This window comes from Salmo salar, chromosome ssa26, assembly GCF_905237065.1.
Source record: "Salmo salar chromosome ssa26, Ssal_v3.1, whole genome shotgun sequence".
Lineage (NCBI taxonomy): Eukaryota > Metazoa > Chordata > Actinopteri > Salmoniformes > Salmonidae > Salmo > Salmo salar.
Genome location: NC_059467.1, coordinates 45,512,814 through 45,529,451, shown reverse-complemented (window position 1 = coordinate 45,529,451; position 16,638 = coordinate 45,512,814). Strand labels below are relative to the sequence as shown.

At 44.4% G+C, this 16,638-nt stretch overlaps 2 protein-coding genes across 35 annotated transcripts in view; one reads left to right on the top strand and one right to left on the bottom strand.

Moving 5' to 3' along the window:
* Window positions 1-11,446, top strand: part of LOC106593592 (LIM domain only protein 7) — a 60,895-nt gene extending 49,449 nt beyond the window's left edge. For 5 of the 7 annotated variants that reach the window (XM_045708734.1, XM_045708736.1, XM_045708733.1 and 2 more), the window contains one exon: window positions 1,272-3,800. In XM_045708734.1, the coding sequence (XP_045564690.1) occupies window positions 1,703-2,614 (912 nt within the window). In that variant the 5' untranslated portion in view covers window positions 1,272-1,702 and the 3' untranslated portion in view covers window positions 2,615-3,800. Of the gene's footprint in view, window positions 1-1,271; window positions 3,801-11,386 lie in introns of those variants that run through there. The other 2 variants (XR_006762216.1, XR_006762217.1) reach the window with 1 other exon arrangement.
* Window positions 11,447-12,854: 1,408 nt separating this feature from the next.
* The window catches only part of LOC106587739 (liprin-alpha-1), a 136,014-nt gene continuing 132,230 nt past the window's right edge, over window positions 12,855-16,638 (bottom strand). For 13 of the 28 annotated variants that reach the window (XM_045708543.1, XM_045708547.1, XM_045708533.1 and 10 more), the window contains 5 exons: window positions 15,954-16,129; window positions 15,732-15,800; window positions 14,995-15,175; window positions 14,698-14,765; window positions 12,855-14,428 (listed from right to left, as the gene is read on the bottom strand). In XM_045708543.1, the coding sequence (XP_045564499.1) occupies window positions 14,707-14,765; window positions 14,995-15,175; window positions 15,732-15,800; window positions 15,954-16,129 (485 nt within the window). In that variant the 3' untranslated portion in view covers window positions 12,855-14,428; window positions 14,698-14,706. Of the gene's footprint in view, window positions 14,429-14,697; window positions 14,766-14,994; window positions 15,176-15,731; window positions 15,801-15,953; window positions 16,130-16,638 lie in introns of those variants that run through there. The other 15 variants (XM_045708538.1, XM_045708546.1, XM_045708550.1 and 12 more) reach the window with 6 other exon arrangements.

The window sequence follows — 16,638 nt, the reverse complement described above, 5'->3', positions numbered from 1 at the left end:
ATGCTACTGCTTTACCTCATTATAATAAAATATTAAAGGATGCTACTGCTTTACCTCATTATAATAAAATATTAAAGGATGTTACTGCTTTACCTCATTATAATAAAATATTAAAGGATGCTACTGCTTTACCAGCATGTAATAAAATAAAGGATGCTACTGCTTTACCTCATTTTAATAAAATATTAAAGGATGCTACTGCTTTACCAGCCTCAAATAAAATATTAAAGGATGCTACTGCTTTACCTCCATATAATAAAATATTAAAGGATGCTACTGCTTTACCTCATTATAATACAATATTAAAAGGATGCTACTGCTTTACCTCATTATAATACAATATTAAAAGGATGCTACTGCTTTACCTCATTATAATAAAATATTAAAGGATGCTACTGCTTTACCTCATTATAATAAAATATTAAAGGATGCTACTGCTTTACCAGCATATAATAAAATAAAGGATGCTACTGCTTTACCTCATTATAATAACATATTAAAGGATGCTACTGCTTTACCAGCCGATAATAAAATATTAAAGGATGCTACTGCTTTACCTCATTATAATACAATATTAGAGGATGCTACTGCTTTACCAGCATATAATAAAATAAAGGATGCTACTGCTTTACCTCATTATAATAAAAATATTAAAGGATGCTACTGCTTTACCTCATTATAATAAAATATTAAAGGATGCTACTGCTTTACCTCCATATAATAAAATATTAAAGGATGCTACTGCTTTACCTCCATATAATAAAATATTAAAGGATGCTGCTGCTTTACCTCCATATAATAAAATATTAAAGGATGCTACTGTTTTACCTCCATATAATAATATATTTAAGGATGCTACTGCTGTTTTGTTCACGTAGCTACCGCGGTTAGCAGAGTGATGCGCACCCCAGCACATGCACAGATTCTCTGGGTGACTGTGTGGGACCAAAGTATTGCATCGTCTCAATGGATGATTTTGGGCGGATCACTTTTGTTAAGTCTTTCAAAGTGTTTTCCGTTCTGGGGATAAAAATTGTCTGACTAAATGTCGAATGCATGAACTTTAGAAAAAAATAATGTGATCAAAGGTCATGAAGTGTCGACTGCAAGTTTCTGCAGTTTCTCTTCACCAACTTCATCCTGCAGCATCGCCTGCATTGTGGGAGGATCATGTATTTGATAGAATGTGTAGTAGATCTAACATATGTTTTATTGATCCACGTATTTGATTAGTAGGTCATTCCTCTTTTCTTTTCCCGATCAATAACCAGACCAGGAGAACCATGTGACATCTGCTCTGAGCGCAAAGCCATGAAGCTTTGTCTGACCTGCTCTGTCTACTACTGTGAGAAATGCGTTAGGAAGCACTTTATAATACAAGCACTGAGGAAACACGTCATAGTGGATGTCACTGAAGAAGTCGTACTACGGAGAAACAACTTGGAGAAGAAGACGAGAGAGGAACAGGAGGAAGAAGGAAGGAGACAGACAGGAGGAGGGGCTGAGGTGGCAGACGAGGAAGGAGGACATTAGGGAATAGGAGAGCGGGCACCAGGAAGAGGGAAGGAGACAGGGACAGGAGGAGGGGCTGAGGTGGCAGACGAGGAAGGAGGACTTTAGGGAAGAAGAGAGGGGGCACCAGGAGACTGCGGAACAACAGTGCAGAGAGGAGGAGAGGGAGAGAGAGAGGGAGAAGCAATCGATGGAGGACTCCTATGGCTATACCGGCAAGGTCCAGCCTGAGACATCCATGGCAGACAGGGCAAAGTCCAAATCCACTCCTGAGCTGGACCATGTGGAGAAACCAGAGATCAAAGTGACGAGCAGTGACGGGCTGGGTGAGGCATCGTGGATAAAGGGTCAGCAGAACCTGCCCAAGGCACAGCTGGAGAGGCAGCAGATCCTGCAGGAGATGAAAAAGAAAGTCAGACTACGCAACGACAACAGCTGGATCCGCCAGTGCTCCACCAGCAAGCACCCTGCCGCCGGACCCATCAGGAAAGGCAAGTCTCTCGACAACCTGGACATCTGCTCTTCCTGGCACTCGTCGTGGACACCGGAAAGCACCTCCTCCATCCTCAACTACAGTTGGCCTCACTCTGCCCTCAACACCTACATCGGCGGGGTCAGAGGTCATTCCGGCTCAGCCACGAAGTCCTCTCTCTCCATGAGCTCCCTCAGAGGAGCCAGGGTGGGAAGCAACCAGGCTTCATGGTCCCAGCGCTCTCCCTCACCCTCCTCCTCTTCCCCTTCTACTGGCCCCAAGTCCCAGTCATTCCTATCCGTGCATGAAAGCAGCAGGACAGTGAGTGGCAAGAGAATCTGTACGTTCTGTGACACGGCACTGGTCAAGGGAGCCGCCATGGTCATCGAGTCCCTGGGGCTCGTTTATCATTTGACCTGTTTCAAGTGCATCAACTGTAAGTCTGAGCTGCTGGGCGCATCGGAGGTCGGAGCAGAGGTCAGAATACGGAACCGACGGCTCTTCTGTGACTCCTGCTACATGATTCAAAAGTGGACAGTCAACCTCCGTGAGAAATCAGTCAAAAGATTTTCAGAAGTAAAGCAAGATACACCAGCAGTGTTGTTTCAAATGGGAGCAAATGAAACATAGTGGGCAGAACAAGGAGTTTCAAATTTAGTTTTAATGTCACATGCACAGGATGAAGCAGGTCTAAAACAGTACAGTGAAACATTAACTTGTGAGCTCTTTCCCATCAATGCACAATAAAGCCAGTGACATAGAAATAAAATAGGACATGAGAAGAAACATGAGGATGCTGTTAAATACAGGGGTCTGATATACAGGTCTCTGATATACAGGTCTCTGATATACAGGTCTCTGATATACAGGTCTCTGATATACAGGGGTCTGATATACAGGTCTCTGATATACAGGGGTCTGATATACAGGGGTCTGATATACAGGGGTCTGATATACAGGTCTGATATACATACAGGTCCGATATACAGGGGTCCGATATACAGGTCCGATATACATACAGGTCTGATATACAGGTCTGATATACAGGGGTCTGATATACAGGGGTCTGATATACAGGTCCGATATACAGGGGTCCGATATACAGGGGCCCGATATACAGGGGTCCGATATACAGGTGTAATACACAGGTCCGATATACAGGGGTCCGATATACAGGTGTAATATACAGGTCTGATATACAGGTGTAATATACAGGGGTCTGATATACAGGGGTCCGATATACAGGGGTCTGATATACAGGCGTCCGATATACAGGGGTCTGATATACAGGTGTAATATACATGTCCGATATACAGGTCCGATATACAGGTGTAATATACAGGTACGATATACAGGTCCGATATACAGGTCTGATATACAGGGGTCCGATATACAGGGGTCCGATATACAGGTGTAATATACAGGGGTCTGATATACAGGTGTCTGATATACAGGTCTGATATACAGGGGTCTGATATACAGGTCTGATATACAGGGGTCTGATATACAAGTCTGATATACAGGTCTGATATGACCTGAGAATAGGCATAGTCAGTGCAGATAGTCTGTGGTAGAGAGGAAGGGTATTAGTAGTTATCTATTCAACAGTTTTATGCTCTCCAACAGTCTTATGGCCTGGGGAAAGAAGCTACACTGAACAAAATGATAAATGCAACATGTAAAGTCTTGGTCCCATGTTTCATGAGCTCAAATAAAAGATCCCAGAAGTGTTCAATATGCACAAAAAGCTTATTTCTCTCAAATGTATTTACATCTGTGTTAGTTAGCATTTCTCCTTTGCCAAGATAATCCATCCACCTGACAGGTGTGACATATCAAGAAGCTTATTAAACAGCATGATCATTACACAGGTGCCCCTTGTGCTGGGGACAATAAAAGGCCACTCTAAAATGTGCAGTTTTGCCACAGATGTCTTAAGTTGAGGGAGCGTGCAATTGGCATGCTGACTGCAGGGATGTCCACCAGAGCTGTTGGCAGAGAGTTTCACGTTCATTTCTCTACCATAAACTGCCTCCAAAGTCATTTTAGAGAATTTAGCCAACCGGCCTCACATCCACAGACCACGTGTATGGCGTCGTGCGGGAGAGCGGTTTGCTGATGTCAACATTGTGAACAGAGTGCCCCATGGTGGAGGTGGGGTTATGGTATGGGCAAGCAGAAACTACGAACAACGAACACAATTGGATTTATCAATGGCAATTTGAATGTTCAAAAATACTGCGACGAGATCCTGGGGCCCATTTATTTTTTTGTAAACAACATATGCTTATCTGTATTCCCAGTCGTGTGAAATCCTTAGATTAGGGCCACATGAATTTATTTAAATTGACTGATTTCCTCATATGAGCTGTAACTCAGTAAAATGGTTGGAATTGTTGCCTGTTGGTCCACGACTCGATGCTCCGGTACCGCCTGCCGGACAGGAGCAGAGGACAGTCCATGGCTCAGGTGGCTGGAGTCCTTGGCAGTTTTTCGGGCATAAATGTCTTGGATGGCCATCCGCACCACCCTCTGTAGGTCCTTGCGGTCGTGGATGGAGTAGTTGCCATACCAGGCGGTGATACAACCAGTCAGGATGCTCTCGATGGTACACCTGTAAAAGTTCCTGAGGATCTGAGGGGTCGTGCCAAATCTCTTCAGTCTCCGAAGGGGAAAGAGGCACTGTCACACCTTCATGACTGTGCTGGTGTGAGAGGACCATGTTAAGTCCTCAGTAATGTGGACGCCAAGGAACACAGGTATTCCTCGTTTCTAGGCAGGAGAGGACAGTGTGAAGTGCAATTGAGATTGCGTTGTCTGTGGATCTGTTGGGGGCGCAAATTGGAGTGGGTCCAGGGTGTCTGGGATGATGGAATTGTTGTGTGCCAAGAACAGCCTTCAAAGCACTTCATGATTACAGATGTGAGTGCTACAGGGTGGTAGTTATTGTGGCAGGTTGGGAACAGGAATGATGGTAGTGAACTTGAAACATGGGGATTACAGACTGGGACAAGGAGAGATTGAACATTTCTGTGAAGACGCCTCCCAGCTGGTCTGCACAGTCCTGAGGACACAGCCTGGAATACCGTTTGACCCTGCATTCTTACGAGTGTTGACCTGTTTGAAAGCCTTATGTCAGCCTCAGAGAGTGATATCACGCAGGGCTCCTCATTGAAAGGCTCTGTTGTTTTTGTCGAAGAGTGCATGGAAGAAACAGATAGAGGAAACATTATGTACAAAAAAGTAAAGTTAAATGGCAAACGAATAACAAAATAGCAAAGTTGTGTCGAAGCTCACAAGACTGCAACCATACGACACAGAGACATCTTGCAGGTGGGCAGAGCCAAGCGCGGTCTAGCATGTATTTGCATATTTCCGTTCTGAAATGACTACTCTGAAGTGTGCGCGTGCAGTAACTCAATTCGTCCTTGCACTCCTAAATAATGCCACTTTTTAAAAAACTTTTAGAGTCAAGTCTACAAAACTTAGTCCACTCTGTTCGCTATAGATTTTAGTTTTGGGAACAGAAAACTGCATTGAGATCGAATGTTTCATCGACGAGAGAATTAGCAGAATGTCAGCCAAGTTTCATCGAGCTTCAACTTCTCCCACAACTGGACTTCTAAACGAATGCTTCAGATTAATTCATCCGGCGAGAGATCTGGCTCCTTCCACTACAGACACCCTGGTTCAAATCCAGGCTGCATCACAACCGGCCGTGATTGGGAGTCCGTCCCATAGTGCGGCGCACAATCGGCCCAGCGTCGTCCGGGTTTGGCCGGGGTAGGCTGTCATTGTAAATAAGAATTTGTTCTTAACTGACTTGCCTAGTTAAATAAAAGGTTAAAGAAATAAATATGCTGTGACAGTACTACAGCGGACAGAGGAATAGATGCCATAAACACTGCAACCAGCCATAAACACTGCAGCCAGCCATAAACACTGCAGCCAGCCAGGAACACTGCAACCAGCCAGGAACACTGCAACCAGCCAGGAACACTGCAACCAGCCAGGAACACTGCAACCAGACATAAACACTGCAACCAGCCAGAACACTGCAACCAGCCATAAACACTGCAACCAGCCATGATCACTGCAACCAGACATAAACCAGCCATAAACACTGCAACCAGCCATGATCACTGCAACCAGCCATGATCACTGCAACCAGCCATGATCACTGCAACCAGCCATAAACACTGCAACCAGCCATAAACACTGCAACAAGCCATGAACACTGCAACCAGCCATGAACACTGCAACCAGCCATGAACACTGCAACCAGCCCTAAACACTTCACTAAATGACAACTGTAGTAGATGTTTTAAATATGTCTAAAATGGCCAAAACATTGTAATGTACATCAGAATTGACTATGAATGAATTCAGGGTTGGTGTTTGATGTGATCTAAAGTAGACTCAGTTTAAAACAATACTTGTCTAGGGATTTTTAAACTGACAATTATTGTTTGCTTTACTAACCATTTAGGGAAAGAATGCATTCAACTGAAATGTTTCTTCCGACAATGATACCTGTATATTTTCTTTTATTGCACAGTTCATCTCTTTTATATACATACTGCAACAGATACAAACCTGGACACCTAACACATTTTAAAACGGAACAATAGCGATTCCATGTTAAGCGTTAATATACATTACTCTGCATCTTGAAAATCAAATGACATTTGAATAATGAAGAAGCATTACTACATTACTACTACTTCACGGTTTTTACTTTTTCATTACCGTATATTTTTAGTTTTTCCCTCACTCAACTTTTTTCATTCAACTTTTTCACCCCGGATGTTTTATCTGGACATGGTTCGTCCGGACTTCAAACAGCCGAAGCTAAGTAACATTAACATGATGCCTTCTAATTGCAGTCGTTGTACTTATAATATACAGGAGAACGAGACGCAATCGTTAGGCAAGGGTAATTTCAGTGTAGGAAAGGATGAAACAGCGTCTCTGCCACCAGTAAGTACAGATAGTAACGTTAGTATAAACCCCCTCGCACGGTCCCCGCAGCCGGACATCTTTCTCATGGCTTCTGGAGGGAAACGCTGTAGGAATGCTCAACCGGTGTCGCATATTCAGCCGACAGAAACTTTCAACCGGTTCTCCCGAGTCGGAGGCCGAAACTTCTCTGGTCTCTACTCCTCCCGTTATGGGGTCTGAGATGCCGAAGCCTCCCACCATTAGCTCTGACAAATTGAAAACCCTAGTCATTGGCGACTCCATTACCCGCAGTATTAGACTTAAAACGAATCATCCAGCGATCATACACTGTTTACCAGGGGGCAGGGCTACCGACTTTAAGGCTAATCTAAAGACGGTGCTGGCTAAAGCTAAAACTGGCGAGTGTAGAGAGTATAGAGATATTGTTATCCACGTCGGCACCAACGATGTTAGGATGAAACAGTCAGAGGTCACCAAGCGCAACATAGCTTCAGCGTGTAAATCAGCTAGAAAGATGTGTCGGCATTGAGTAATTGTCTCTGGCCCCCTCCCAGTTAGGGGGAGTGATGAGCTCTACAGCAGAGTCTCACAACTCAATCGCTGTGTTCTGCCCCTCCCAAAAGATAGAATTTGTAGATAATTGGACCTCTTTCTGGGACTCACCCACAAACAGGACCAAGCCTGGCCTGTTGAGGAGTGACGGACTCCATCCTAGCTGGAGGGGTGCTCTCATCTTATCTACGAACATAGACAGGGCTCTAACTCCTCTAGCTCCACAATGAGATAGGGTGCAGGCCAGGCAGCAGGCTGTTAGCCAGCCTGCTAGTTTAGTGGAGTCTGCCACTAGCACAGTCAGTGTAGTCAGCTCAGCTATCCCCATTGAGACCGTGTCTGTGCCTCGACCTAGGTTGGGCAAAATTAAAGATGGCGGTGTTCGCTTTAGCAATCTCACTAGTATAAAGACCTCCTCCATCCCTGCCATTATTGAAAGAGATTGTGATACCTCACATCTCAAAATAGGACTACTTAATGTTAAATCCCTCACTTCAAAGGCAGTTATAGTCAATGAACTAATCACTGATCATAATCTTGATGTGATTGGCCTGACTGAAACATGGCTTAAGCCTGATGAATTTACTGTGTTAAATGAGGCCTCACCCCCGGGTTACACTAGTGACCATATCCCCCGCACATCCCGCAAAGGCGGAGGTGTTGCTAACATTTATGATAGCAAATTTAAATTTACCCCCCCAAAAAACAACAACGACGTTTTCGTCTTTTGAGCTTCTAGTCATGAAATCTATGCAGCCTACTCAATCACTTTTTATAGCTACTGTTTACAGGCCTCCTGGGCCATATGCAGCGTTCCTCACTGAGTTCCCTGAATTCCTATCGGACCTTGTAGTCATCGCAGATAATATTCTAATTTTTGGTGACTTTAATATTCACATGGAAAAGTCCACAGACCCACTCCAAAAGGCTTTCGGAGCCATCATCGACTCAGTGGGTTTTGTCCAACATGTCTCTGGTCCTACTCACTGCCACAGTCATACTCTGGACCTAGTTTTGTCCCATGGAATAAATGTTGTGGATCTTAATGTTTTTCCTCATAATCCTGGACTATTGGACCACCATTTTATTACGTTCGCAATCGCAACAAATAATCTGCTCAGACCCCAACCAAGAAGCATTAAAAGTCGTGCTATAAATTCTCAGACAACCCAAAGATTCCTTGATGCCCTTCCAGACTCCCTCTGCCTGCCCAAGGACGTCAGAGGACAAAAATCAGTTACCCACCTAACCGAGGAACTCAATACCCTAGATGCAGTTGCACCCCTAAAAACTAAAAACATTTGTCATAAGAAACTAGCTCCCTGGTATACAGAAAATACACGAGCTCTGAAGCAAGCTTCCAGAAAATTGGAACGGAAATGGCGCCACACCAAACTGGAAGTCTTCCGACTAGCTTGGAAAGACAGTACCGTGCAGTATCGAAGAGCCCTCACTGCTGCTCGATCATCCTATTTTTCCAACTTAATTGAGGAAAATAAGAACAATCCAAAATGTATTTTTGATTCTGTCGCAAAGTTACCTAAAAAGCAGCATTCCCCAGGAGAGGATGGCTCTCACTTCAGCAGTGATGATGAATTCAGGAACTTCTTTGAGGAAAAGATCATGATCATTAGAAAGCAAATTACGGACTCCTCTTTAAATCTGCGTATTCCTCCAAAGCTCCGTTGTCCTGAGTCTGCACAACCCTGCCAGGACCTAGGATCAAGGGAGACACTAAAGTGTTTTAGTACTATATCTCTTGACACAATGATGAAAATAATCATGGCCTCTAAACCTTCAAGCTGCATACTGGACCCTATTCCAACTAAACTACTGAAAGAGCTGCTTCCTGTGCTTGGCCCTCCTATGTTGAACATAATAAACGTCTCTCTATCCACCGGATGTGGACCAAACTCACTAAAAGTGGCAGTAATAAAGCCTCTCTTGAAAAAGCCAAATCTTGACCCAGAAATTATAAAAAACTATCGGCCTATATCGAATCTTCCATTCCTCTCAAAAATTTCAGAAAAAGCTGTTGCGCAGCAACTCACTGCCTTCCTGAAGACAAACAATGTACATGAAACGCTTCAGTCTGGTTTTAGACCCCATCATAGCACTGAGACTGCACTTGTGAAGGTGGTAAATGACCTTTTAATGACGTCAGACCGAGGTTCTGCGTCTGTCCTCGTGCTCCTAGATCTTAGTGCTGCTTTTGATACCATCGATCACCACATTCTTTTGGAGAGATTGGAAACCCAAATTGGTCTACATGGACAAGTTCTGGACTGGTTTAGGTCTTATCTGTCGGAAAGATATCAGTTTGTCTCTGTGAATGGTTTGTCCTCTGACAAATCAACTGTAAATTTCGGTGTTCCTCAAGGTTCCGTTTTAGGACCACTATTGTTTTCACTATATATTTTACCTCTTGGGGATGTCATTCGAAAACATAATGTTTAAATTTCACTGCTATGCGGATGACACACAGCTGTACATTTCAATGAAACATGGTGAAGCCCCAAAATTGCCCTCGCTAGAAGCCTGTGTCTCAGACATAAGGAAGTGGATGGCTGCAAACTTTCTACTCTTAAACTCAGACAAAACAGACATGCTTGTTCTAGGTCCCAAGAAACAAAGAGATCTTCTGTTGAATCTGACAATTAATCTGGATGGTTGTACAGTCTTCTCAAATAAAACTGTGAAGGACCTCGGTGTTACTCTGGACCCTGATCTCTCTTTTGAAGAACATATCAAGACTGTTTCAAGGACAGCTTTTTTCCATCTACGTAACATTGCAAAAATCAGAAACTTTCTGTCCAAAAATGACGCAGAAAAAATAATCCATGCCTTTGTTACTTCTAGATTGGACTACTGCAATGCTCTACTTTCCGGCTACCCGGATAAAGCACTAAATAAACTTCAGTTAGTGCTAAATACGGCTGCTAGAATCCTGACTAGAACCAAAAAATGTGATCATATTACTCAAGTGCTAACCTCCCTACACTGGCTTCCTGTTAAGGCAAGGGCTGATTTTAAGGTTTTACTGCTAACCTACAAAGCATTACATGGGCTTGCTCCTACCTATCTTTCCGATGTGGTCCTGCCGTACATACCTACACGTACGCTACGGTCACAAGACGCGGGCCTCCTAATTGTTCCTAGAATTTCTAAGCAAACAGCTGGAGGCAGGGCTTTCTCCTATAGAGCTCCATTTTTATGGAATAGTCTGCCTACCCATGTGAGAGACGCAGACTCAGTCTCAACCTTTAAGTCTTTACTGAAGACATATCTCTTCAGTAGGTCCTATGATTAAGTGTAGTCTGGCCCAGGGGTGTGAAGGTGAACGGAAAGGCTGGAGCAACGAACCGCCCTTGCTGTCTCTGCCTGGCCGGTTTCCCCTCTTTCCACTGGGATTCTCTGCCTCTACCCCTATTACGGGGGCTGAGTCACTGGCTTACTGGTGTTCTTCCATGCCGTCCCTGGGAGGGGTGCGTCACTTGAGTGGGTTGAGTCACTGACGTGGTCTTCCTGTCTGGGTTGGCGCCCCCCTTGGGCTGTGCCGTGGCGGAGATCTTTGTGGGCTATACTCGGCCTTGTCCCGGGATGGTATGTTGGTGGTTGGAGATATCCCTCCAGTGGTGTGGAGGCTGTGCTTTGGCAAAGTGGGTGGGGTTATATCCTACCTGTTTGGCCCTGTCCGGGGGTTTCATCGGATGGGGCCACAGTGTCTCCTGACCCCTCCTGTCTCAGCCTCCAGTATTTATGCTGCAGTAGTTTGTGTCGGGGGGCTAGGGTCAGTCTGTCACATCTGGAGTATTTCTCGTCTTTTCCGGTGTCCTGTGTGAATTTAAATATGCTCTCTCTAATTCTCTCTTTCTTTCTCTCTCGGAGGACCTGAGCCCTAGGACCATGCCTCAGGACTACCTGGCTTGATGACTCCTTGCTGTCCCCAGTTCACCTGGCCATGCTGCTGCTCCAGTTCCAACTGTTCTGCCTGCAGCTATGGAACCTTGACCTGTTCACCGGACGTGCTACCTGTCCCAGACCTGCTGGAACCCTGACCTATTCACCGGACGTGCTACCTGTCCCAGACCTGCTGTTTTCAACTCTCTAGAGACAGCAGGAGCGGTAGAGATACTCTCAAAGATCGGCTATGAAAAAGCCAACTGACACTTACTCTTGTGTTACTGACTTGTTGCACCCTCGACGACAACTATGATTATTATTATTTGACAATGCTGGTCATTTATGAACATCTAGGCCATGTGCTGTTATAATCTCCACCCAGCACAGCCAGAAGAGGACTGGCCACCCCTCATAGCCTGGTTCCTCTCTAGGTTTCTTCCTAGGTTTTGGCCTTTCTAGGGAGTTTTTCCTAGCCACCGTGCTTCTACACCTGCATTGCTTGCTGTTTGGGGTTTTAGGCTGGGTTTCTGTACAGCACTTTGTGATATCAGCTGATGTAAGAAGGGCTATATAAATAAATTTGATTTGATTACCAGTCACACGAGTACTTGCTCGTTATTTGTGAAATCATGTCATCTTGTCTTTTACAATTGAAGCACCATGCAATGGCTCAGACATTCTTTCTGCTAGGTTTGGAACAGAATTGAAGGTGCCATGAATTGTTCAGTAGGAAGGTTTAGCCCAAACAACAACTATAGGTGTCAAACTGGTACAAAGAACTGAAGAGGAAATATATTTTAATTTTACACCATAAAGTAATGCAGTTGTTTAATAGAGCAATTCATTTGAAACAATGGGGATGAAGTGAAATGACTATTTTAGGCTGTAATGAAAAAAGTTATGACCACACAATTTGCCACTAGATGGCCTCTTTAACCACAGAAAGAGATCTTGATGACAGCTTATTGCAGTTATAAAAGATCATCGGTCACTCATTACTGTCATGTTCACTGTGAAATTCACAAGGGCTTTGAGAATCGGGCTGCAAACATATGGCTCAAAAATCTAAATTTCCTTGCAACCCCTGGACAAATATAATTTCCAAATAAAAAGTTGACAATGCTGAACCCAAAGCATTGCAAGCGCCAGCTGAGCGACCAGAGTTGTAAAATCCCAGTAACTTTCCTCAAATTCCCAGAAATAAACAAGAAATCCAGAACCCTCCAACCAGGATTTCTGGAAAACATGGGACATTTAAGTAAAGTTACCAGAATATTGCAACCGTGTGAGCCACAAATGACAATGTTTCTGTATTTTCTTCCTCTTCGTGTGTAATCAAAGTTAGCCTTCCCCTTGTCAGGACATAGTGGTGTACAACTGTACAAGCCCCAACCAAGTCACTGGAAGGTGTTTTTAACATGACTGTAAAGGCAAGAGATGCATTAAAAACACAAAGACTTAAGCTTTTTATTGGCAGTGGAAAATAAGTTTCAGTATTTTATTGAAAGTAATCCATAAATAATACTGTGATAAAATAGTTAAGTACTCAGACTGTACATCATTTTGTTACCAGAGCAGGAGAATACAAATGGGGAATACTGGAGATAAAAATAAAAATAAATCAGCATTTGCTTTGTGCATTATAAAATGACTAAATCACAAAGGGAATAACAACTAATGTAGGGTGGAAAGGAAGTCTTCGCTTCCGTGACATTATCTGTCTTGAAAAAGTATTGCCACAGCAACCTGTGTTAAAACACTCAGAAACAGCTTTAAAAAATGGCAACTTCTAAAAATCAAATGGAGAAAGCAACAAACACGACAGAGATGAGGAATAAATAAGACAGCCAGAGAAAGGAGGTAAGAAAAGAAAAACATCAGGCTTGATTAAAGTCTCCGTAGTACAACGTGTTGGTTAAAGGTCTGTGGGTGGATCGCTCCACCTCGGGTGAGTAGCTAGTCGCTGGGATCAGTTTAGGCCACAGTGGACTTGGTCCGTCGATAGTAGAGCCGCCACGCTTTCGGCTCAGGTCTGGCTCCCGTTAGCGTGCTCCAGGGGAAGGCAGGGGAAAGAGAGGGATGAGGAGAAGGAGGGAAAGAGGAATGGAGAGTTTGGGCATGCGAGGTTGACTGGAGAATTGGAGATCCTACACAGTGGAACGGTCTCTTACCAAGCGATGCATCTGAAAACAGCCCTGGTCTTCACTACTGTTTATGGCTTTTGTTTCAGTCTTTCTACAGGTTTGGTTTCACAGGAAAGAACAAAGAGAAAGAGAGTTGTTTCACGTGTCACCTGTCGTCACAGTTACCTAGGGCCTTGTGGTTACGGTCCGCCCGGTGCTTAGCGACCACAGCATTGTAGCAGTTTGTGAAACAATGTCATTCAGAACTCCAGCAATATTTATGATATTCATATATCCTCATTGTCCTATAAGAGCTGCATTTACAAATAATCCCCATGGATACGCTTGAAGATAACAAGAGGCTGGGGGAGAAGGGAAATGGGCTCCAATTCAGTTAGAAAGTCACCCGATCATCAGTTCAATGATTAAAAACAACAGAGGACAGAAATAAAAACATACATCTTGTCAATACAAGATCAGGAATATATATATATATATATATAAAATGATTAGATAATGTCTGTAGATATAAATATACAAACTCCAGACCATCTAAAAACATACAGTTACATCTGAGAGTTAACCTTGATAAGGACACAATTGGAACAGTTTTAGAAAAGAGGGATTTTTCCATTTAGGTGGGAGAGAGGGGTGAAGTAACAGATACATAACAAATCTAAAACCATTGAAATGTCCCACCAGCTTGCTAACATAAATAGAACAATAAAGATTGATAAATCTAGTACTGAGATTGGTGACGTGGTTGTTAGTTCTTTTATCTCTGTGATAACAATACAACTCCGTGCGAAGTGTCCTTGCAGGGTCAGCAGCTGCTCCTGATGGGGGGAAACTCACACCCCTCATCCTCCAACCAGCAGTCACCTATAGAAATAATGAGGATCAACTAAGAGAAGAGGAGGTAGAGAGAGAGGTAAAAAGAAAGACAGAGACAGGCAGACAGAGGGGCAGAGAGAGGGGCAGACAGAGACAGAGAAGCAGCAGATGAAGGAGAGAAAGAGGAGAGGAGGAGCGTAGACATGCGTTAATATAGCCAAGAAAGCAGAGGCACAAGAAGCTGCTTTAACAGAAGAGATCCACTGTGAATGTGTGTGTGTGTGTGTGTGTGTGTGTGTGTGTGTGTGTGTGTGTGTGTGTGTGTGTGTGTAAACTTACTGTGTAGTGTTAGCAGGAGTATGTCCTGACTGTGGCAGTGTCCAGCCTCTGTATTGCAGACTGACTCCCTGCATCCCCACAGCAAAACCACATGCAGAAACATGCTGTTAGTAAGTCACTCACAATCTCCAGCATAACACACCCACACACACTAGAGCTGGGAAAACACTAAACCATTGTTGAAAGCATATTGTGTAAGGTCTCCTTAACAAGACAGATGAAGCCGCAGCAGTGCCACTCCTAATAACACAGACACAATGAGCCCTCATTCCCTGTGGACCCAACCCCTTGTCCTACCGTCCATGGGGCTCCTTTTGGGCTGCGTGGAGGGGGACGCTGCGTTGCTATTGGTCAGTCTGAAGTTGGCGGGCAGGGTGTCGGCTGAGCCCGGGGACATCCCCCGGGCGTCTTTGGGCCGGAACTTCTTCCTCCAGGAGGGGGCGCGCCGGAAGTTGTTATCATCCTCCTGGAAGAGATTCAGAGAGAGGAAGAAGCAGGAAGGAGATAAAGATGCGGATATACATGGAGGAGTGATTTAGAAAGAGTGTGTGTGTGTGTGCGAGTGAGTGTGTGCGCTTTAGAAAGTGTGTGTGTGTGCGCGTGTTAGTGAGTGTGTGCGCTTTAGAAAGTGTGTGTGTGTGTGGGGGATTTAAAAAGGGTGTGAGTGAGTGAGTGAGTGAGTGTGCTTTAGAAAGAGTGTGTGTGTGTGTGGGATTTAAAAAGTGTGTGTGTGAGCTTTAGAAAGTGTGTGTGTGTGTGTGTGTGTGTGTGTGCGTGCGTGCGCGCGCGTTAGTGAGTGTGTGCACTTCAGAAAGTGTGTGTGGGATTTAAAAAGTGTGTGCGCGCGTTAGTGAGTGTGTACACTTTAGAAAGTGTGTGTGTGTTTGTGTGTAGGATTTAAAAAGTGTGTGTGTGTGAGTGAGTGAGTGAGTGAGTGAGTGTGAGTGAGTGTGTGCTTGTGTGAGTGATTAAAAAGTGTGTGTGCTTTAGAAAGTGTGTGTGTGTGTGTGTGGTCCATCATGTGTGTGTCTCACCTCATCCAGTCTCCTCTCTGTACCGATGGCCAGTAGACTGTTGTACTCACTCTCCAGAGCTGCTCTCGCCTACAACACAGGAAGGAGGGAGAGACAGACAGTAGATGAATGAGTGTGTCTCCTCTCTCTTCGGAGCGGAGGAGACGAGCTAACGTCTCAGCTGGGAGCGCTGTCTGACTGCCAGGGTGTGTGTGTGTGTCTACGTCCTGTGTGGGTACCTACCTGTGTGTTCTGGGTGGGGATCTGCAGCAGCAGGGCCAGGGCGTTGTGGTCGAAGGTTTCATCCAGGGCCAGCAGAGCTCCGTGTACGCCACTCTCCAGCAGGTTGTTACTGTACTCCTTCAGCCCCATGGCCTGTACCCAGCTGATCACACGCTCGTTGCTCCACACCAGCACGTCTGCTCAGGGTACACAAAATGGTAACCAGTTGGTACAGAAACGTTTGGGGAATGATCAGGGAACACATCCAAAGAGACAGTCAAAAATAATTCCTCTGTGAGAAGAATAAAAAAAAATCGGGAAGGACTGGAATTAATTTTACATTTTGTTGCCCCCCCCCAGTGTAGGAGAGCTGGGAATTATTCCTCTATGTGTTAGAAAAACGTTGAAATTGATCAGGAAATAAATCCAGAGGAAAAGTCCAAAGAAATCCTCTGTACAAACAAACCCATCATTTCTATATGTGTATATGGACGCAATAGAAGGATAAATACTGCACAATTCAGATTCTCCCATAGCGTTATTATCTTAGCGTTGCTGACACCAGATTCTCCCACAGCGTTATTATCTTAGCGTTGCTGACACTTCAGATTCTCCCACAGCGTTATTAGCTTAGCGTTGCTGACACTTCAGATTCTCCCATAGCGTTATTAGCTTAGCGTTGCTGACACCAGATTCTCCCATAGCG